We start from the raw sequence: 22,994 nt of genomic DNA, 5'->3' as shown, positions 1-22,994 counted from the left end.
ATTTTTTGTTGTTAAGAAAGTTCTAAGTTTGATATTTGTACAATTACGTGTTTTAACTCATATGGTTATTCGATTAGTATCCGCATTACAGGCACGTTACTTTATCGACGTTTAACTGTATTTTGTATTTTATAAAATTTTATTTTTTTGTTTGTTTTTTTTTTTAAATTTAAATTAAAAAATAAATATATTTTACGAAACGATACAATTTTTTCTAATTTATACGAACACTCGAATACTATAATAGAAAATTTTTTTTAATAATTAATTATTTAGGCTGACATATAAAACTTATTCTACGTGTTTTGCTTTCATTGTATACAGAACAGACAAATAACCCATTGACGTTTTCAAAATCTGTAAAATAGAAAATCGAATGAATCTCAAATAATTATTGAATAATCATAAAATTGTTTATTTCTTTACTCACTTTTGTAAAAAGTTGAAGATTGAATGAACAAAATCTACCAGCTGTTATTTGCAATGGTGATCGTGCTCGACGAATTATTAAAATAAGATATTTACTTTGTTTGGCAGTTATGTTGTACCATTTGCATTCGTATGCGGCGTCAGCCATTTCGTTGCTCTGCACCGAAAGTTAAATTATTAAAAAAAATTAAATATTGTAATAAAGATTAAAATTTTCTTTACCTTTGATACTAATTCTTCACCTATGTAACAATATAAATAAATTTGCAATAAAATATATAATATGTAAAGTGTTAGGAAGCATATTTGAAATACTAGCAATTCTTGATTTTCCTCAGTGATCGACTAGAATAATAATTAATAAAACATTTATATTATAATTATTTAAAATTTTTATTTTGTGTCAAGACTTTGAATTTTTTTTATTTTTTATTTTCGTTACCAAAAGTGCTTGGAAGAATAAAACGCATAATTTGATGGTACAACCGATCATTTGCATCAACAGCATTCCATTAAATTTATCCTCTATCGTGCTAGCAAATCTAAACGAACAAAATATATATTCCAATCATTGTTAAAACAAAAAAAAAAATAAATAAATAAATAAACCTTAAATATCTTTATACAAAAATTGAACAAAATGATTTCGTTTAACTCACTCGTTAAGACGATCATGTTTCTTCACAATATCAGCAAGATTTTGTTCAAAATTTTTTCCACTTTTATCGATGCAAATATTTTTCAATTGTCTTCGAAGATTTTCGAATTGTCCACAAACGTGAAATACCAACATTGCAACGAATGTATCAACAGCCGTGTAAGTTGTTGCCGTATAAAAAGCAGATACGATTTGTCCAATCGAAATGATTTCAAAATTTGGTGTGACCAAAGTTTCATAGGGAAAATATGATTGTAAGAATAATGCACGACCTGTACGACGCATTAACAGGAATCTTGAAATAGCCCAAAGTACAACCACGCTGTTTGTTATCACTGTACTTCCGATTGATATTCTTCTTGATATTTTAGCAATTTCTGTCATTTTGTTGATTTCTTCATCTGTGTTTGCCTCTTTTCGATGATCCGTCATGAAAGACAATAAAATCTTGATGGCTTAAGTATCGAACGAAATAAAAAGAATAAAATTATAATTCAACTTTTTAGATATAATTTTTTATTTATTAGATATTCAACAAATTATTTTTTTTAATCTGAATTTATAAACTTTGACGCAATCTTATTTTGGCTAATTATTACGATAATTTGTATTACAGAATAAATAGTATAATCAAAAATATTTATATTAATACTGATTTTTAATTTTTATTATTTTATATTAATACTGATCATATTAATAATTTTAATTATTTTATATTAATACTGATAAAATAAATAAAAATAACTATTTAATTTTATTTTTAATTTTTAATGTTTAATTTTTAATTTTATTTATTAAAGTAAATAATTTGTTTTAATTTTTAATTTAATTTAGTAAAGTAAATCATTTATTTTAATTTTTAATTTAATTTATTGAAGTAAATAATTAATTTTAATTTTTAATTGTTAATAAAGAAATATATTTAAATATAAAGATATTACGTTAAATATTTTTTACACGCTATGACACTAAAGTATCAAGTTTTTTAATTAAATAAAATATAAGTTAAACTTTTCTTACAATAATCTATGCGTAATATTTATACATAAATTTGAAATAAAAAAAAACGTCGGAAAACCTGAGTGTTCTTCTTTTTCTAGTTAATTCTAGTAAAATGGTATAAAAAATAAACTGAAAGATAATAATTACCTCTTCCGTTGAACCAAAAGGTGATCATTTTAATAAGCGCGATGATTACAGTAATGTTAGCCACCGAAAGATTATCCACGATTAAATTGAAATCACCCCATATAAAGTAAAGATTAATAGTTTGTGGTGCAGCCATAAAAAAAAACATAAGGCTAATCGGTATTAATACTTTGTAACTTGAAGCTCGATCAAATTTCCTTTCTTCCGGCCAAATTCCCATAAATTTCATGGTGTATCGGTTCCAACCAGAAGCATAATCCACGTATGAAACTTTGACATTGTTATATGTTTTATTAATGATACATAATGTTATTTAAATGAAAAAAAAAATAACAAAAAATATTATACGAAATATAAAATGACACATATAATTTAAAAATATTAAATGGGGTTTTTTTGTTTGTTAATTTATACCTGGATTAATATCCATGTTAGGTTCTCAGTAGAACGATCTATCAAGAACTGATATTCTCAGTTCCTTTTGCTATTTCAATCGTCTCTATTTTTTTTTAGCGCATGCTCATTCTATCACTGAGAATCACTCGAATATTATAACTGATAACAAACTTATGTTTTCATTAAATTCTAATTGATTGACTCGATTTGATTGAATTTATCGTCAATTTTGTATCATCGATTACCACATTTTTTATTTATTTTAATTTGTTTATTGACAAAAATGAAATAATTTAATAGTATTGCTAATGGGAAATCTTGGAATCATCCTTGGGGGTTGTTTCCTTTAAAATAAGTGTCCCTCTATACCAAGAAAATCGAAACACGTCATTGTTTTCAACTTACCTCGACTCTTGCGGTTAGTTAAAGGGCTTTAAGGTTTATCAGATATATTCCTTAGGATATATTACCTTACCGACGCACGATTTATCATTAGGGTCAACTAATCTATGTGATAATTATAATAAAACCTATTGGGTTTATGTGAATTATATTATCGAGCAATATGACTCATTGAAATAATAATATTTTACATAACAATTTTTGAAGTGTTGATTATTGTTCATGTTGAATTTTTAATTTTGATTGCATAAAGAACCGATATGTAACCCATCGATGTCTTCAAAATCTAAAATAGTATATTCTTAAAATTTGTGAGTTTTAATATTTGTTTTTTAGTATTATTTGTACTTACACTACTATATAATTCTTGCGTGAATGTACAAAATTTACCAGCTGAAAGACACAATGGTGATCTTGCTCGATACATGACCATTAAGAGTGATTTGGATTCTTTAGGTGTTAAATTATACCATTCACATTCGTAAACAGCTTGTAAAATATCCGTGCTCTGAAAATATTATCATTTTACAATTTTTTTATATTTTAGATATTTTTTTATTTTTTTATTTTAACTTGCCTCTGAAAGAAGTCTTTCACCAACGTAACAATAAAGATAAAGTTGAATTAAAACGTAACATATGTAGAGCATTAAAAACGATACTTCCAAAACAAATAGTTCACCTGGTCCTTCGATATATGACTGTAATTAATAAACAATGTACAATTATTTATCTATTTGATCAATATTTTTTATAACCGAAACAAAGTTGCGTTATACAAGGTATATTTGATAAAATTTATATTTAATTGCAATACTGACAATTTTTGTATTTTATATACGTTATACTAAATATAATAATAATAATATATAAATATATTTATATATATAATAATAAATATACTAAATAATTGTACTAAAATTTACTAATACTAATACTAATATACTAATACTAATATATAAAATAATAATAATACTAATACTAAAGTATTAAACTAATATATACTAAAATATTAAAATTGATATTAAAAATATTAACTCAATAAATAACATTTATGTCAAATTTGATCATTTTACAATTAATATAACTTACCAAAAGTGCTTGGAAACATTGAAAACATAATTGCACTGTGCATCCCAATATTTGAATCAACAACATTATGTGGAATCGATTCTCAATCGTATCAGCAAACCTAATCGATTAAATTAAATTTTTAAATTAATTAATTAATTTAACATAAACTCCATTTTTATTTTTATCATACTTGTTAAGATAATCATGTTTCTCAACGATGTTAGTTAATTTAATTTTAAACTCGTCACTGCTTTTAGATCGTAGATTGATCAATTCTCGTTTCAAATTTGATAATTGTCCACAAATGTGTAAAACTAACATAGCAATGAATGTATCAACAGCTGTATAAGATGTTGCAGCGTAAAATACTGCTATCAATTGTGCTATAAATGTTAGCTCGTAATTAGGACTGATACGTGTATCGTAAGGAAAATATGCACGAAATAAAAGATTTCGACCAGTATGAAGTATAGTGACGTAACGTAGTATAGCATAAACAATGACGACACTTAGACACATGAGAGTACTTCTGATCGATATATTTCTCGATGTTGTTACGGTGTTCCTTATTGTCATTGATTCTTCTTCAGTTTTTCCAGCTTTTTGATCATTTTCCATTAACGACAGTAGATATTTGAGAGCTTTGCATGAACAAGGAATTTTTTGTTCTATTATCAATCTAATTTTTCTAATCACATATTTCTTTAATTTTTTTTTTTAAATTAATTTAATCTATCTATTTAAAAAAAAGAAATGTATTATTTATTTATTTACATTGCCCATTTAACCAGAAAAAGATAGTTTTAAGTAGTGCTATAGTGACGGATATGTTACCCATCGATAAATTTTCTACGATTAAATTAAAATTTGTCCACACGAAGAATAAATTAGTCGTTTGAGGAAGACAAATGAAACAAAACATCAAGCATATTGGTATTAAAACTTTGTAACTTGATATTTCATCGAATCTTCTTTCGTTTGGCCAAATTCCTATGAAATCCATGGTGTAACGATTCCATCCACATGCGTAATCAACTTCTAACACCTTTTTTATATTCATTGTAATTTCATTTAATTAAATTAATTGATTCAAATTAAATTTTTAGGATTTATTTTTTGTTTAGCACGAGGATATGTTTGTTCATGTGTTCGAGACACGTCTAGGACTGATCTTGAATTCATTTCTTTCGTATTTCGCGAGCTATAATATTCCAGCATATGTTCTTGGCGCATGCTCTATGAAAATATACAGTAACCGTAAGAATGATTTCCATTTGAAAATCTAATCTAATAAATTTTGTTTGATTTTTAAATGGTTTGGATTTTTTGAGTAAATTCAAAATTTCAATTTTGTCTATCATCTTTGGCAAAATTTTTGCTAAACATTTACATACAAGTGAGATGAAAATTATAAGAAGGGTGGGGGTGTATTAAAATAAGTCCCTCTATCGTTAGAAAACCTAAACCATGGATACCAGTTGACTCTGGTGGTTAGAACAAGTTTTCTTTAGCTGTGTTACTTTATCGACGTATTTTTTTTTTTAAAACGATGAAAATTTGTTCATACTTTTTTTTTATAAAAATTATATATAAATATTTTTTTTTTAGAGACATTTTAGTACTTTCAAATATTAGTTGTTAAATGACAATGAAGAAAGTCAAATCGTAATTCCTTTATTTATAGGAATATATGTATTATAAATTATAATATAATATTTAAAATTGTATAAATAATATAAAATTTATCCAAATTTGTTCATACAAATTGTAAAAATAAATTTCACAGGTGACTTTTAAACAAATTAGAAATTATTTTGCCAAATGACAAAGTTCTTTTTCTTTTCCTAACAAAATAGAACAATTGTAAATTGTTTGAAGTGTTTGAAAATTATTTCGAAACATTTGTTAAAATTATTCAGGTAAATTCTGTACCGTATTGAAATGAAATATGCATTATTTATTTCTATTCTATTTATTATATCAATTGTATCGAATTATTTCTTATTATCTGATACTGTTAACAACACCGAAAGATATCCTATTGAGGTTTTCAAAATCTGCAAATAGAAAAACAAATTATTTTAAAAGATAATAAAATAATAATGGATTTAAATGAATTTTTTATTTCACTCACATTGCTAAACATTTCCATCGAAAATATACTAAATTTTCCGGCAGTTAAACAAAGTGGAATTGAAGATCGATATATTACGAAAATAATATTTCGTGAATCCTTAGGGAGTAAGTTAAACCATTGCGATTTGTATGCTGACGTGCCCATTCCAGAACTCTGTTCAACACATGTCACATATAATGCATATAATTTTTACATAATTTAAATATATGGTCTCAAAAGTTTCTCTCTTTTTAGTAATTTTGCAGACACATAATATTTCTTATATTGAATAATTTAAATTATAGTAAAAGGTAAAATAAAGTAGAATCGATTTATTATTTTTTAGTAAATAACGTAAAATACAAATAATAAAAATATATTACGCATACAATATTGTTCAACTTATCATCAAAAAGAGGAAGAAATTTTTGGGACAACCTAATATATTAAAAAAAATATATTTTCTTAACCTCAACGATAAGCATATCTCCAACGTAACAATACAAATAAAGTTGTACCAATGTAACAACTACGAATAGTACAACGAAAAACAATTGTTCTACGGGAAAAGCATCCCCATCTTGTTTCATTATCTACGAAAAAAAAGAAATAAACAAGAGCTCATATTAATTAATTAAAAAAAAAAAAAGAAATCAATCGTTTAATCAACTTACGCGAAACAATTGAAATGTCTGAAAACACACTTGAATGATACAAGCCAATATTTGTATGAGCATCAAAAGGTTAAACGAATTCTCGATAGATTTGGCATACCTTGGATAATAATAATTATCATAAATCTCATAATGAATGATCGATAAAAAATAAACATTTCCAACGGACCAACCAATTGAGATGTTCGTGTCTTTGAACGATCCATTTAATATCCTTCGTAAAATTATTGGCCATTTCGTTTGGTAAATTTTCAAGAGTATGCCTTAGATTCGTAATTTGGGCACAAACGTGTAGGACCAGCATTGTAATAAACGTGTCTACGCCTATGTACGACACAGTAGCACTGTAGGCAGCTACAATTTGTCCGAAACACGAAATACAAAAGGCGATTGTTCCGCTAATGTCGTATGGAAAATAAGCTGGATAGACAACCGTATTTTGTGGTTCAAATTGATCTCTCTGCATTCGAGCAATCATTAATGTACGAGGTATAATATAAATCGATGTCATGGAGTGTGCTAATGTCGTACACCATATCGATATAATTCTTGCCTTTTTAGCGTTATCCAGCATGATTGATCTCTCCTTTTCACTTTTTGGCCTCTTCCAATCTTCAACGAATGAACTTAGAAGTGGTCTCAATGCTAAAAACAATTGTATTATTTTTATTGTCATTTATTTTTATCACTATCACTGATTAAACGTCACTTACATTCCAAATGATATCGCGCGAACAACAATTTAATGCATGACATGGTAATCGGTACATTGGCAGTCGCCAAAATTTCTGTCATCAGTTCCATGTTACCCCATATCATCAATAGATACGTCGATTGTGGTATTGTTATGAATCCAAACATAAAAAATGAATGAACAATGAACCAATATTTCGACAAGGTTGGATCACTTTCGGTGTATTTTGTGTCAGGCCAAATTCCAAGTATTTGTAGGCTGAATCGGTTCCAACCAATTGCATAATTCAAATCTGTGAAATGAATAACTCGCGTTGCAGAAAATTTAAAAAATAATATTGTTTTTTGGGAGGGAAATTTAAAAGTTACACCGATGAAAAAATTGTACCTTCTTCGAATCTTGTCGGCATCGTAAGACACGATTGTAATACGCGACGTAACAACGACTGACCGTTTCTAAGTCGTTCATACTACATAGATGTCCTTCCCTTTTTTCTTCCTTCAATACGCATGCTCGTCAAACTAAAATGAAGTATCCAACACTGGATAGTTAATAATTAATCCACTCTTGGAATTTCATAATATGATTTTATTTTTTCCCCATTTTAAATATAAGCAACCTCGTTAAAGTTTCTATAACCAACCTTCCCCATTTTCAACGCATCGTAAATCCCCTTCTACATTATTATGCGTAATAACATATATTCAGTATTTCCCGATATATTAACAAAAGGGGGAATATAAAACGGATAAGTGAATTTAAGTTCATATGTGATGTGAAATAAAACGGGAAGTGTGTCTAACGAAAATTGTTCATCATTGAAAAGGTATTTCATTTTGTTCAATTGATCAACAACATTCGTACATTTCTATTGTAAGATCTTTTTTAATCAAATAATTTTACTAATAAAATTTATTTTTATTAGCAAATAATACGTACGTCTAACAAACTCGTTGATAATTCGATTAGGGTATAGTTATGAATAAATAAAAAAAATATATAACATGCAGTTACAAGTAACATAAGAGAATGATATTTAATATTTTACAAATTATTTATCCATCGTGTAAATCATATAGTATGAATCATTATTCTTCAATTAGACGATCTTTCATAGCTAGTAATACGGATAAATATCCGGCAGATGTTTTCATGATCTGAAAATAAAAAATAAAAAATATCAATTTATGATAAATGTTTGTTAATAAGAGAATATTTATCGAAAATATACTCACAGCACCAAACAACTCTAAAGAAAATGGACTAAATTTTCCAGCCGTGATTTGAAAGGCTATTCTTGCACGACAAATTACTATCATCAGACACATTGCCTTTTTAGGTGGCAAGTCATACCATTCGCAATCGTAAGCGGAGAAAGCTATTCCAGTGCTCTTTTAAAGGCACAAGTTAATAAATTCTTAGCTGGATACGAGAGTAATAGGCCAACTTTGTTATTGACTTACCTCGACTAAAAGTGTTTCACCAACGTAGCAATAGATGTATAAATGCAACATAGTGTATATTACGTGGATTACAAAAAATATCAGCCCGACTATTGGCAATTCCTGTTCCTGCGATCCCATCGACTAAGAAAACAACAAAGTTGAAATGTTTAATCTTTTATTTTTTTGCTAGAAAACATATACTTCAATTTATATACCGTTATCATACGATATCCAGTCAGACAAAACATAGCTGTGGAAATTAAAGTTTGTCCGAGTAGGGTAAGATTGAAACAATCTTCAACTATTATAGCAAATCTTAAAACGAAAAAAAAAATTTGATTGATAAATGTAAGATCTGATTGAAATTTTAGATAACATCAAATTGGCATTATTTTATTGGATCGAGGTTATAAAAAAATTTAGAGTTTATATTATTATATTAGTGTACACATACAAAACTCTGATGAAAAATATTTGCAAATAGAGAAGTGAGAGAAAATTTTATTTAAAAAAATAAAATTAAGAATACTAACTTATATAATTGTTCGTGCCGGTTGACAATGAATCCAAGTTTACTTTGAAACAAAGTTATGTCACGTTTTGCGACATCCGACAATTCTTTTAAATTCAATTGTAAAACCGACAATTGTCCGCACAAATGTAAGACAAAAACAGCGAGAAATGTATCGAAGCAAGAATAACATATAGCAGTTAAAACTGTTCCCATAAATTGTCCCATCCAAGTGATCTCGAAGTAAGGACTTTTCTTGGTGTCGTATGGAAAAGTTGCAGGATGCAAAAGTCCACCTAGATCTACCTCGGATGCACTAGCCATGTTTGCGTACGTTTGAAGTGATATAAATGCTGTCAACATTAGATATGTCAAAGTTGAACAAAAAAGTGATATTTGTCTGCTCAATTTAGCATTTTTCAACATCATCAAACGTTCTGAATCAGGTATCAATTTATTATCGGTCCAATCGTGTACTATTTCTACGAGTAATGATCTCAAAGCTTTATTAAACAAAACAGAAAACAACAAATACAAATAATTCAAATGAAATGAAATGAATTAATGATATTTATTCTTACCTTTACCGTGATATCGTAAAACGATTTGTTTGATCAAGGCAAATACGATTGGTATGTTGATGGATAAATTTTCTATAGCTTCGTCCAAACTGGTTGAATTTAAAATCAAATCTGCCGTTTGTGGTGCACATATGAATAAAAATGTCACAGTAGTACTCGTCCAAAATATAATGGCTGATATTATACGCCATAGAAAAGTTGTTTTAGAAGGTTCTGGCCAAACTCCTAATACCGACAAATTGAAACGATTCCAACCAATAGCATAATCCATATTTGTTCGGCATACAAAACTTCGATAAAGGTAAAAATTGTCAAATTTTTTCGATAGATTAGCACACGCGAGAGTTAGTCCGACCGAGCTATAAGTAAATTTGTTTTCTTGAAAAAGGGGTTTGTGAATATCACGCATGCTCCATAAAAATATAGAAAAGAAAAACACCGGTGGTGGTAGTAGTGATAGTTTTAATGAATAGGATCAAACTTTAGAACTGCTAAACCCGTTATTTGTGAGAAGAATTGCTAATGCATATTATTATCGATTATATTTTTTTTCTTCTATGTTGACAACTGGAATAACAATTTTGAGGAATAAATCTCGCGAAAAGTTTGAGTCGACTGATGATAAAAAAACAAACCAAATGAGAAGGGTTTCGTAGATTTTTTTTCCTTTTTTTTTTTTTGTTCTCATTTTTCGTTTACGTACGTTATTTGGAGTAGGACTAATATTTTCCTCCGTATTATTACATTCTATAATTTTAAAAACCCTACGAAAAGAAGGATACTTTTTTTCACTCGTGGGAACGGGTGCAGGTTCTTGTGAATTTGCAAACGAAACGAAATAATAATCGGTCATCGTTCTTCTCGTGGTCATATTCAATTGAACGTGTGTTGGGTGCGTGACGAATTCAAATTCAACAAATGGTAAGAGGAAATTGAGGTATTCTTTTTTTTTATTATACGAATATTTAAATTATATTATATTTTCCATTAAACCTATCTTAATTTGTAATTTTCAAAATATTGGAATTTATTGACCCGTTAGATTGTCGTTTTAAATTTTTGTAAAATTAATCTTTGTGTTCCGCTACTGTCAATAAAACCGAAAGATATCCCATCGAAGTTCTTACGATCTACAAAAAGAAAAAAAAAGAAAATATTAGAAAATAATTTAGATAAATTAGAATTCCTTTCTCGTTGTATGTTTACCTCGCTAAATGTTTTCATGGAGAACGTGCTAAATTTTCCAGCGGTCAAACGAAGTGGAATGGTTGATCGGTGCATCACGAAAAGAAGATTCCTAGCTTCTTTCGGAGACAAGTTGCACCATTTAGATTCGTAAGCCGATTCGCTCATACCTGAGCTCTGTGATTAATTACACGAATAGTTTAAATATCGTACTGACATTTAAATGTTATTTTCCTTTTTTTACCTGAACAATAAGCATTTCACCCACGTAACAATAAATGTATAGATGTGTTAAAGTAACGGCCACGAATAATACTAAAAAACTTAATTGAACTGTAGGAAACTCGCCATTTTTTTGTCCTAATATCTAAAAAAAAAAAAAAGAAGATAATAAACAAAATGAATAACGAATTGTGAAATGTACTACTTTTTTTTTCTTTTTTATCTTTCAGATAAAACTAACTTACTGCCTTGACTTGATAACTTTGAAAACACACTTGCATGGTGCAAGTTAGGATTTGTACGAGCATCAAAATGTTGAATGATTTTTCGATCGTTTGTGCGAACCTTTAAAAATATACACACACATCGACGATCGTCAAACTTGAAGAATACGCATGCTATAAGTGAAATATAATTTTAATTAAAAATGTGATTTGAAAAAAAATAAAACCAACCAATTGAGATGTTCGTGTCTTTTAACGATCAACGTTAATTTTTCGAGAAAATTATCGGTCTCTTTATCTTTCGTGTTTCTTTCATCCACTAATGTTTTAAGCGTTAACCTTAAATTGGAAATTTGTGAACAAACGTGAAGTACCAACATTGATATGAAACTGTCAACTCCCGTATAAGAAATCGTAGCACTGTATGCAGCTAATATTTGTCCAAGACACGTTAAATAAAACACCGATGATCTTCTAACGTCGTAAGGAAAATAAGCTGGACAAATGAGTGTACGATCCGGTTCCATTTGATCTCTTTGCATTTGCAATATCATAGTGATACGTAAAAGTATGTATGTCGTTGTCATAATCTGTATCATCACTGTACACAACATTGATATCATTCTAGCTTTTCTAGCATTGTTCAACATAATCGATCTTTCCTCTTGACTTTTTGATCTATTCCAATCGTCGAAGAAAGCACTCAAAAGTGGATGTAATGCTAAGAAAAATAAACCAACACAAGTTATTATCATCAAATATATGTGCCCATATTTATAAAAGTGATCTAACCATAAGTCAAAATTTAACAAAAATGAGTTTATCAGTTATTTCACACAGCACATTATTTTAACCCTAGCACTCTAGTGCTATGGACGCATATACGTGTTTGTTAATATTAATATAAAATAATGTAATGTTTATATTAATTAATTAAATTATATTCAAAAAGAAGAACTTTAATTATTAAATATAATTTATTATTAATAAATTATTCCGTTCCCACAAAACATTTTAGTTAAAAGTATTTAGCACTCAAAGGGTCAAACTAAATAAATTCAATGTAATTTTCACGATATTGTCAAAAATGAATTGTTAGATAATATTATATAGAATTCATTTAGTGTTCAAATGTAATTCTTTAAATATCTCGAAACAAGAGATGACTTAGACCACTTTCATAATTATTGGCACATATATATATATATATATATATATTAAATAGATGATAATCACTTGTTAAACGATAAACATTGTTTCCCACGTTTCACTAAAATTCTTACATTTCAAGTGATAATAAATGATGAAGAGTTTGAAACAAGCCATAGTGACAGGAACATTTGCAGTTGCTAAATCCTCCGTCATTAAATCAAGATCACCCCAGATTATCATTAAATATGCTGATTGTGGTAAGACTATAAATCCTAGCATGATAAATAAGTGAACTATCCAACGATATTTCGTAAAGATTACATTTTTTTCCAATCTATCGGAGTCCGGCCATACACCGAGGATTTGAAGATTTAATCGGTTCCAGCCGATCGCGTAATTCAAATCTGTCGAGAAATAATTGAAAACACTCGTTTAAAAATGTTTTTTTTTTTTTTTTTTAATCACTATTAATCTCGTACCTTTGGTAAATTCCATCAGTATAGCACCACTTAAAGGAACGTGCAAACGCGACGATACGATAACTATACTATTGTTCGTCTTTCGATATGAATATCATTTTATTTTTCTTCTTCCTCTTCTTCTTCTTCTTCTTCTTTGTAATACGCATGCTCATCATTCTCGTCAAAGTAAAATGAACAACACAACAACAATAACAACAACAACCACCACTACCACCACGATCACTACCATCTATTTAAAAATGTATACAGCCAGGACCGTACCGTTTAACTTTATCCTCCCCTTCTAAATGCATTTTTACTTATATGTTAGCAACCACGAAGGAAATAATATATCGATCGTTATCTATTTTTTTTCTTTTTTTCACATTCTATCTTATTCCCTCGAGGTGTTTAAACATATCTCGGTTAACGTGACTTTATATAAGGTGTTGTTGTGTTCGATGTTAATTACATTAATTTATACATTTTCACTACCAGCTCGACAACGTTCCAGTAACGGGTTCGTGAGTATATCGCAATTGCTTTTGGAAAGTCTCGTGCGAAAGATTTTTTTTCTTTTTTTTTCACGAATTTGGATAAGAGGAAATCTAAACGAACTACTATTGACGGTTAATCTTAGAATACTTGATCATATTACTCGTAAATTATTCAATTTCATTGATATTTTTGTTAACCAGGATGTGAAAGGATTTAGGAATGATATTTGAATTTGTTAATAATCTTATTATTAATACTTCATGTTTGTGTGTGTATGTTTACGTAAAAAATATTATTTATTCATTGGCGTTTTGCATATAATACGAGCCCGTGTTATTTTGAATAAATCACACGGGTTATGGAATAAATATGATATACAATATGTAACTTATAAAGTAAACGTAATTACATGCAAATCAAATTACTATAGCTTTTCATTGCAAGACACGTTATGATTAAATTGGACGCTATTAAACGCTATCTATCTCTTCTAATCTCGAATATGAATCAAACAAAGAGATCAAAAGAGATCGGCGCGTTCTTTTAAATCGTGCGTTCGCAGAAAGCGCAATCATTCGAGTTTAATAAAATTAACGTAATCGTACTTTCGTTGAATTCACGATATTAAATTGATTATTTTGCTTTGCCATTGAAAAAGTTTCTAGAATTAAATTATAATTAAACGTGCATGTAAATGTATTATTCATTAAATTAAACAAATTTCGCCTCAATGATGGCAATTATGTACAAAAAATTAGATCATTCGAGATCTTCTTCGATGTGACTAAGAAAAAAAAATATAACAAGAAAATTATTCTCCTGTTTTGATGATAATGATGATTATGATAATAATGACGATGACGAAGGGATGATGATCAGAAGAAAACATTTCCGGGTCTGGCTTGTGGACAAAGAAATCTTGAACAATCGTGCCTCCTGATGGCGTCCATTACTTCTTCGAAATGATTCGATACTTGCATAGCTGCACCAGGTTGAATTCTGTAAGATTGATTCATCCATATTACGAAATGATGAAAGATTATTTTTTTTTATAAATATATAAGGAAGGAAAAATATATCTATCGACAGAAAGAACTATTAAATACCTTTTACGAAATCGGCATGTATTAAACTGTTACCAAACTAACGGAAAGTAATCAAAAGTGTGATATAATGTTACTTTCATTAGCACGTTTATATGGTAAGGCCGGTAATTGAATTGTGTACTGGTTCTTTTTATTTCTATATATTTTTATTATAAAAATCCAGGAAATAGAAAAGGTGCTTGCCTTATATGTTTGAATTAATAATAATTATAATATAAAATATTATACACTTTCGATTAAAAACTCGAAGAAAAATGATTTGATCATTTAATATCATTGAACACGGTATGCAAGTAATGTTAATTGGTATCCTAGATTATTCTTTTATGGGAATGAAACATCTGGAATAGATCTTTTCTATTTTGTAAATTTGTCTGTATCACGCGTCACGTGGTCAGTGCCATACCGGCTGGGGTCCGAAGTATAGTGAAACTGTGCTAAGAGGTAAAAGTCGTGTATCAGTCAGTAGGACATTGTCGGCGAAAGCTGAAAGAAAGTTATACGTTTCTCGACATAGCTACTATCCTCTCGGAATCGTCATTTGACTTCTCGATATTCCTCTATTCATTCATTTGACACCACTTAATTGCATATGAATATCACGTTTTGATTTTCATGAAACATACTTGAATCATTATTGAAATTAATTTACATCGATAATAATAACTGTTGTTATGCTATGCAAAATTCAAGGACTCCTCCCCCCAAATCCGAGTTATTTATTTATAATAATAATTCTTAGTAATTATTGACGTGGGGTTAGAAAGTGGATAAACACGGTAGCAGCTTTCTCGTTACTGGTTAGTTGAATAGTTTAGTAATGAGATGAGAACAACAAGTTGTTAAGAAGAACATAATTTTTGTCCCACATATGTTAGAAACGAATTAGCATCTCGTGAATCTTAAATAAATTTTATCTTTTGCATTGTTCGATACTTACAGACCCAACAATTTAGCCATTTTCTTTTCCATAAAGATAGCAGCGTCAGGATCCTTTTGAATCATAGTATCACAGAATATCCTCTTGGCACATGGCGTATTTGTCCAATCCCCATCGATGTGTGCGATCTCAGCAATTTCTGCATTTTCTAAATTTTGTAAAATATCGTCCAATTCCTGATCACTCTCCGTATTTCTTTTTCTTCTTATTTTTTCCTGTTTATCTGTAGACACTTCTTTAGATTTCTCAATCGAATCTTCGATTATCCTTGCAACGTTTGTCAATGAATCTTTATCGATACCCAAATCTTTTTTTCCAATTTCTTCTTGTGAAATTGTACCACCGTCACCTATTACCAAAATTGTCCCATCTTTTTTCTTTTCTTTATTTTCCTCGTTAGTTTGTTTGGGAATTAAAAATTCGGTTACGTCGATGTTACCTTTTCCTTTGGGTAAATCGATTTCTACAATTTCAGTGATCGAATCTGCACCTTTTCTTTGTAATCTTTTACTCTTTTCAAGACTCTTAACGTCAGCCTCGGTGTTAAAAATATCCAAATAATCTAGACTTCTTCTATTGCGTTGAACTTTTTCAACAGTTTCAGGAGTTTGTTTTTCTTGTTCGAGTATCAAAAAGACCCCATTGTCCCTTGATTCTTGTGGTAATTGGAACTCAATGTTATCTTTGTCCTGTTTCTCGAGTACTTCTAAGAATGAAGGATTAATTTCCAATGCTCTTTTGTGTTCTAGATCTACGCCATCTTCGTTGGATCTTTTGAGAACGTCCACATCGAGGTATCTGCCTACAGCAACAGCACCAATTCCAAGAGCAGCACCCGATGCAACCAAACCAAGTGCAGGTATGAGTATACTCGTTCCAGAAGTTACCGTACCAATTTTATCCTGTGCCTCTTTACCCTTGGACAACCCTAAATTTTGTGATATTTTGTGTGTAGCCTCTACCAACGGATCAAACACTGGTTTGGTAAATTGTGAGACTTTTTCAACACCACTGGAAAATTGATTCTTCAGATTCTCAGAGATTTTTACCCAAAATGGTGCGTCGTTTGGTCTTTTCAGTCCATAAAAATGTTGATTAGGATAATAATTTTTAGTTGTGTAAGTGTCGACTATGTTTTTATCGTTCAGTACATATTTCTTTTTTTGACGTTGTTCCATAAATGAATAGTGTCCATTGGAGTGTTGATAATTGTCCATATGACTTTCTGGTCGTCTTTTTTCATTCTTTACGATTTTAGCCGGTTGAACGCCCAATTCGGGATGAGCATACTGTAAAACGGGTGTTCTAACTCCAGGTTTCACGGGTACTGTCGAAATCTTTTGACTTTCCGGTGTGTAAAGTTGCGATATCGGATAATTGGCAATACTGTCGGGATGTAACATTCGTTTTTGTACATTGGCACGATAGTTGTCGTTTCTCGTTTCGTAAACTTCAGCGTTTAATGCTTCATTCTTATAATTTTTTGGATCCCATTCGAAAAATACGTTTCTACCATTGTCCTCGTAATTTCTACCATATCTGTAAAAATGTTAATATTAAACTAATTCAATTTCGTATCCTGTAATAATTATTATTAAAAATATTAAGAAAATATTTTACCTGCGATTGATATCCTTGAAGAATCTTTCAAATCTTTGTCTTTCTGCTGCGTTATCCTGAGAATAATAATTCGAAGAAGAAGAAGATTCCGCTGGATTAGAACTCGTACTTTCGGTAATAAGTTTGTTGTTGATGATTCTAGCGTTACGCCATGTTTGAATTTTATCCATGGGTTCATCGGGAACACGTTTGCCATGAATTATAGGAGTACCATCGCTGTCTAATGACATTGGTGATCTCTTAGGATGAGACTTAACATTGATTTCCGATCTGATGATCACTTCCGGTGGTACGTTTTTGGCATCTCGGTTTTTCGACAAATTTGCACCAATGTTAGTTCTGGTCGATTGACGTGGTTGATGAGGCAGGTAAGAATACTGCGTAGCCTGATTACTTTTGTCATCGTCAAAATGAAGATTTCTCTGTGCTCGATCTTGTAAATTTCTTATAAATATTAATCCGTTGTTCGCATAAGTTGAATCACCGAAACGAACGTAATTTGATCTTCCTTGTTCAACAGGCAATTTTGTATCAGCAACCGGTAAAGGCTTCCAACTGTGGTATTCCTCGGTGGTGGTTTCACGGAATTTCAAAGCTTTACCATCTTCACCTAACGGTGTCCAATTACCGTAATCAATATTCCTTTCGCCAATTGATCCAATCGTCGTACTTTTTTCTTCAATTTTATCCAACTTGTCTGATTTCTCAGTGATTCCTTCTCCAATTTCTTCGGTTTTGACAAATTTCGCACGAATTTCTTCTACTTGAGCATCTTCCAATTTTCTCACATCTTCCTTCCTTTTTTGATCTAATTGTTCACTATCAGATCCGTTGTTTTTTTCATTCATCAACGATGAAATATCGTCATCTCTGCTAACGTTTTTGTTAGCATCGATACTCGTTGATTCAATTCTTTTATCATCTCCATCATCGATCGAAGACGTTGACTTTTCTCGTCGTTTTACGATCAACGTTGCCAAATTACCTTCGCTAGTTCGAATTTTTAACTCCTCCGTTTCACCAGGTAGACTTCTCGATACTTTTAAAACTGTCCTAGCGTAGCCAGGCTTTGGTAAGTCTATCGCTAGATTGCCGATAACCAAAGTTGCTAAGACTAGAATATATGATACCTGCAAAACAAATAGAACAAAAATCCAAAAGTAGATAAACATTTGTAAGAAAAAATATTGTCTGATTAAACAATTAATTTGATTCTTGATAATAATAATTATTTAATTTCTATGCTGTTGTCTTTCGTTTGTCTTACGCGTGTTGCAACGTAATGAATGCATCGGTGAAAATCAACTTGTTTAGTAATACTGACTATGTTTCTATTTTTACATATATTCTCTTACACACATATACACATACACACGTACGAAAATACGTAAACAGGTCTCGGTAATATCTAATCACGTTCAAATCGTTGCATTTAGTCAACACTATGGGGACACTTCGTGAATCGTCTAAGCACGTGAAATGATTTTTAACAGATTTCGAAAGTCGGCCTTAGTATGATCGTGCTGATGATCGATATGCACGTTTCTTTTTTGTACTTTTTATCTATCACCTTTTAATTATTCATGATTCTTCTATTATAAGTAGATATTCTTATGTATATTCATACGTTTGTCATGGTAGGTCTTACTTTTAAAAGAAAATTACGTATAACCCCCTTCTGATATTATATAAAATATTTTAGGTAACCATTGTATTTATATTCATTGGGTTTAACGAGCCACCTGGAAAAAAAATAGGATCGATATAATACCAATAGAAGGACGTTATGTAATCATCGATACCACAGAAAATGAATGATCCTGTTGTGTTAAACGAATGTAAAACACTTCTATAGTTAAATATATGTATGCTAGTGTAATCTAGGATTAACATTTCTTTGTTTCTATCGTTTGGAAAACAACAATTCTTTTCTTTTTTTTTTTCAAATTTTTCAAACATGTGTAGGACATGTTAAAGAAGATGATTTGATCTAGAATTATTTGTGTAATAGTTATTTATTGATTTAATTGAATATAAGACTGTTCATTTATTCGATGATTATACGAAAGTATAAATGTTTGAATTATGCAACTTATTCAGGATTAGTGACTGTTTGTCACGATTTAAATGCGTGGGATAATTTGTGAAAATAAAAACTTGAATAAAAATGCAGAATATTTATAGTATTTAGAAAAAAAAATTCATAATTCTCATAACTGTAATCAAGTTGGCAGATAATTAGAAAAGATAGAGAAATGATTAGAAACACTAACACACTAACGTGAAATATTGAATCGTTTTCTCTAAAACAGAGATATTCTCATCGTTTTACTTGTAATAACTAAATTGCGAAAAGTGTAATCAACGCACCACACAACGATAGAGAAATATTTTTCTTTCAGAGATATCATATCCATTTTTGTAAATAAAAAACAAGAAACAGTAAATTAGACGTTTATAGATTACGTGAGTTTGCTAGAAAAATTTCATTTATAATATATATATATATATTTAAGCGTATAAATTATGCGAAAGATGCACCAAAGATTTCTAAACTTCTGCCAATAAGGAAAATATATTCATGCAACTAATTTCCAATTGGTCACGTTTTCGCGTTTTAAACTTGGGATCTCATTCACCGTTGCTATTCACGAGACTTTCACCTCCTTTAAATTATTCTCCGTGATTTTAAGTACACAAATACGTATATATATATATATATGCACACATACACACAAATATATTTAAAAGTATGGATAGACGAATCATGCATCCGGATTGTTGTTCAGTATTTCTCAACGTTCCTTTTTTTTTAATAATCCAATTACTTGTATAACACACATATTTCTTTTACGTACTACGAATAATTATGGGAAGAGAAAAGAAAGAAAAAAAGAAAAAGAAAACGAAAGGCGTTTATGGGAATTAAATGGTACAAAAAAAAAAAAAAGAAAAAATAAAAGAAAAGAAAAATAATAAAAAGTGAATGATAACGTCATGGACCAACCGTTTAAAACTCGAGTGAAATGGAACAACCGATGTGCTTTCGCTGGACGCGTTTCGCACGTGCGTTGCGTTCTTTAGTACCGGTAAGGTATCTCTCTCCGGTAACAAAAAAAAAAGAAACTTTTTTTTTTCTTTATTTTTTTTGTCCTTCTCTTTTTTTTTTTTTTAATTATTCTACTCTCTTTCTTCTATCTCAAGAAACTTTCGATCGAGACTCAATTTCACTTGTCTCCTTTTTCGAGACAACTGTTTTTATACACGAATTATTCTTCATAAGAATGTTGGTACCATAAGAATCGTTGATTTAGATATTGCAAGGATTTTAATGAACGATCATCAATGAAAATCATTGTTCATTAGCAAATGAGAAAAATTCTTGTTATAAGACTATATAATTTCTTATGGCATGGCCCCAATCCATGTCGCACGGGGTTTCCGCTCCAGAAAATCCACGGTCAGACGTTAATTGTAGAACAATTAAGCCGATCTAGTTCCTTGATATATATACTTTTTGTTCTCCTCTTGTTCTTCTTCTTCTTCTTCTTCTTCTTCTTCTTCATTATCATTATCATCATCGTCATTCTTCCATTCCAAGTTTTATCAAATACCCCGTTAACTCGAAGAAAAATAGTTTCTTTTTTATCCTCGTGTAATGTAAGAAATTTTATATGGTGTAATATATACTCGTATGACTGCGTGCTAATATAAAATGAAATATAAATGATTGTAAAATAAAATAAAATATGAAACAACTCACTTTGAACATCTTGCTGTTTGTAGCTTTTGGTAAAGGGATCCCACGTTGAACGAATTTACGCGAATTACTTTTTTTTTTTAATTCGTCTCTCCTTCTACCCCTTTCCCAATTTTACAATTATCCCCCAAAAAAAAATAACAAACGTTGACTTAAAAACGAAATAAGAAAAAATTTACAACAACAAAAAAAGAAAATAAATTCTTTTTATTTTTAAGCGACCATGGTCGCTTTTGTTATTGACCCTTCGTTATCGTTCGGTCAAATTTTGTGGTCAAAGGGGTAAAAAAAAAAGAAAAGAAAAAAAAAGAAATGCGAATATAAAAAGTGTAAAGGAAACGACGGACGCAAGAAGGTGATGTGAGATGTAAGAAAAAAAAATTGCAAAAAAAAAAAGAATAAAAAAAACGAGAACTTAAAGAAAAGGTAGGAGCAGTGTATATCGGGGGCTCCCTAAGACGCACCTGTTGACTCCCGAGATATCTTGGCAAGACTGACGATGGCAGTCAGCCGGTGGCTCCTCGTGTCTCCATCGAGGAGTGAGAATTCTCTCCGACCTACTTCCTCCGTTTGCCTTCGCCTTCGCCTTCGCCTTTTTCCGTCGTTTAATATCATGAAATACAACGACAACTAAAAGAATGAATATACGCTACTGTCTCGTCTGTCTAGACATTTTTTTTTAATAATAATAATAATATAATGTATGCTATGAGATTATTTATAAAGGGGTAGAAAAGAAACTAAACGGAAATTGCAAGCATGCAATTGAATCTATAATTTGTATATCAGTATATCATTATTTCGTACAAATATTTTTAATTAATATTTATTTTAAATAAATGGGGGTAGAAAAAAATATATTTTAATTATATATTTAATTAATATTTATTTAAAATAAATAGAAGTAAAATAAAACTAAACAGAAGTTCCAAGCATGCAAAAGAATCTACAGTTTGTATATTAGGGTTATTATTTTATTAATATATTTTTAATTAATATTTATTTCAAATAAATAGGGGTAGAAAAAGATATATCTTATTAATATATTTAATTAATATTTATTTAAAATAAATATGGATAAATAGAACTAAATGGCAATTGCAAGCATGTAAGGATCTATAATTTATAATATATATCGGGGTTAATATTTTGTTAATATATTTAATTAATATTTAATTTAAGTAAATGGCCAGTCATATGTGGTAAAATATCAATATTTAATATACAATACTTTAAAATAATATGCAACCTTGATGTAACTTTATTTCTATAATTAATTAATTTGGAATCTTTGTAAATATAATATAATAAATATATCAAGCAAATAATTAATATTGCACTATCAACATTTGATTCGAAATCTATTAATATTATTACAATCATTTAAATTAAATTAACTACCATAATTAATAAAATTACTGACCATATTTAAATGCAATACTGATCTCATACAATGGTTCTGTTTTTATTCTACGGACACAATCCTTGAACTTTGTTCGTATTCTAAAAATATTATCAACTCGTCTGAATTGCGTATATTAAAAAAAATTTTTTACGAGTTTAGCCGTGATGTTTAAATGTAGAATCGAGTAAAAAAAAACAGATACATACGACTCGTTGTTAAACGTCAATGCTTATATCATTAAAAAACTTCTACACTCCATTAATTTTTCCTTCATGTTACATCAGATATTCAAT

At 29.5% G+C, this 22,994-nt stretch overlaps 4 protein-coding genes across 11 annotated transcripts in view; 1 reads left to right on the top strand and 3 right to left on the bottom strand.

Moving 5' to 3' along the window:
• Positions 1-148: 148 nt before the first annotated feature.
• Positions 149-13,528, bottom strand: LOC107068879 (uncharacterized). The gene is made up of 24 exons (XM_089170120.1): positions 13,391-13,528; positions 13,043-13,315; positions 11,991-12,480; positions 11,781-11,880; positions 11,558-11,680; positions 11,335-11,490; positions 11,217-11,258; positions 10,129-10,597; positions 9,570-10,050; positions 9,252-9,351; positions 9,055-9,177; positions 8,719-8,982; positions 4,882-5,176; positions 4,298-4,748; positions 4,126-4,225; positions 3,612-3,734; positions 3,387-3,542; positions 3,257-3,320; positions 2,237-2,506; positions 1,089-1,542; positions 872-971; positions 652-774; positions 431-586; positions 149-357 (listed from the first exon to the last, which is right to left on the bottom strand). Exons 1-24 carry the CDS (start codon positions 13,404-13,406, stop codon positions 292-294), a joined length of 4,995 nt encoding a protein of 1,664 aa, XP_089026246.1. The 5' UTR covers positions 13,407-13,528; the 3' UTR covers positions 149-291.
• LOC107069909 (odorant receptor 13a) lies at positions 5,766-8,231 on the bottom strand. Of its 2 annotated transcripts, XM_015327627.2 has the most exons (7): positions 7,979-8,224; positions 7,611-7,883; positions 7,071-7,542; positions 6,898-6,997; positions 6,694-6,816; positions 6,242-6,397; positions 5,766-6,164 (listed from the first exon to the last, which is right to left on the bottom strand). In XM_015327627.2, exons 1-7 carry the CDS (start codon positions 7,998-8,000, stop codon positions 6,102-6,104), a joined length of 1,209 nt encoding a protein of 402 aa, XP_015183113.1. In that variant the 5' UTR covers positions 8,001-8,224; the 3' UTR covers positions 5,766-6,101. The 2 variants fall into 2 exon arrangements, with proteins under 2 accessions (XP_015183113.1, XP_015183121.1); XM_015327635.2 differs by lacking the exon at positions 6,694-6,816 and having other exon boundaries at positions 7,979-8,231.
• A 605-nt stretch (positions 13,529-14,133) lies between the features above and the next one.
• Positions 14,134-22,523, bottom strand: LOC107069881 (uncharacterized). 2 transcript variants are annotated; one of them, XM_015327565.2, is made up of 4 exons: positions 21,300-22,523; positions 17,537-18,666; positions 15,917-17,455; positions 14,134-14,869 (listed from the first exon to the last, which is right to left on the bottom strand). In XM_015327565.2, exons 1-4 carry the CDS (start codon positions 21,306-21,308, stop codon positions 14,746-14,748), a joined length of 2,802 nt encoding a protein of 933 aa, XP_015183051.2. In that variant the 5' UTR covers positions 21,309-22,523; the 3' UTR covers positions 14,134-14,745. The 2 variants fall into 2 exon arrangements, with proteins under 2 accessions (XP_015183051.2, XP_089026144.1); XM_089170018.1 differs by lacking the exon at positions 21,300-22,523 and having other exon boundaries at positions 17,537-19,231.
• LOC107069890 (uncharacterized) overlaps positions 16,664-22,994 on the top strand; it is a 29,175-nt gene continuing 22,844 nt past the window's right edge. For all 6 annotated transcript variants that reach the window (XR_016175836.1, XM_089170034.1, XM_015327605.2 and 3 more), the window contains exon 1: positions 16,664-16,775. Coding sequence is in view for 5 of the 6 variants with exons in the window: in XM_089170034.1 (XP_089026160.1) it covers positions 16,755-16,775 (21 nt within the window). In the remaining variant the exon portion in view is untranslated. The remainder of the gene's footprint in view (positions 16,776-22,994) is intronic.

This window comes from Polistes dominula, unplaced genomic scaffold (assembly GCF_049000335.1).
Source record: "Polistes dominula isolate Pdom_NZ unplaced genomic scaffold, Pdom_raw_medaka contig_15, whole genome shotgun sequence".
NCBI lineage: Eukaryota > Metazoa > Arthropoda > Insecta > Hymenoptera > Vespidae > Polistes > Polistes dominula.
The sequence above is the reverse complement of the archived record's forward strand: the minus strand, read 5'-3'. Positions and strand labels throughout refer to the sequence as shown.

Excerpts from the sequence above, each read along its gene's own strand:
- LOC107069881 (XM_089170018.1), bottom strand. The coding sequence starts at position 18,708 with ATGTTTATCTACTTTTGGATTTTTGTTCTATTTGTTTTGCAGGTATCA. Across the intron at positions 17,456-17,536 it reads TTCAAGGATATCAATCGCAG|ATATGGTAGAAATTACGAGG; the intron begins GTAAAATATTTT and ends ACATTTTTACAG. Across the intron at positions 14,870-15,916 it reads ATGGCTAAATTGTTGGGTCT|AATTCAACCTGGTGCAGCTA; the intron begins GTAAGTATCGAA and ends TCAATCTTACAG.
- LOC107068879 (XM_089170120.1), bottom strand. Across the intron at positions 11,491-11,557 it reads GTGAAATGCTTATTGTTCAG|AGCTCAGGTATGAGCGAATC; the intron begins GTAAAAAAAGGA and ends AATTAATCACAG. Across the intron at positions 587-651 it reads GTGAAGAATTAGTATCAAAG|AGCAACGAAATGGCTGACGC; the intron begins GTAAAGAAAATT and ends CTTTCGGTGCAG.
- LOC107069909 (XM_015327627.2), bottom strand. The coding sequence starts at position 8,000 with ATGCCGACAAGATTCGAAGAAG. Across the intron at positions 6,998-7,070 it reads AGACACGAACATCTCAATTG|GTATGCCAAATCTATCGAGA; the intron begins GTTGGTCCGTTG and ends TTATTATCCAAG. Across the intron at positions 6,165-6,241 it reads CGATGGAAATGTTTAGCAAT|ATTTTGAAAACCTCAATAGG; the intron begins GTGAGTGAAATA and ends TTCTATTTGCAG.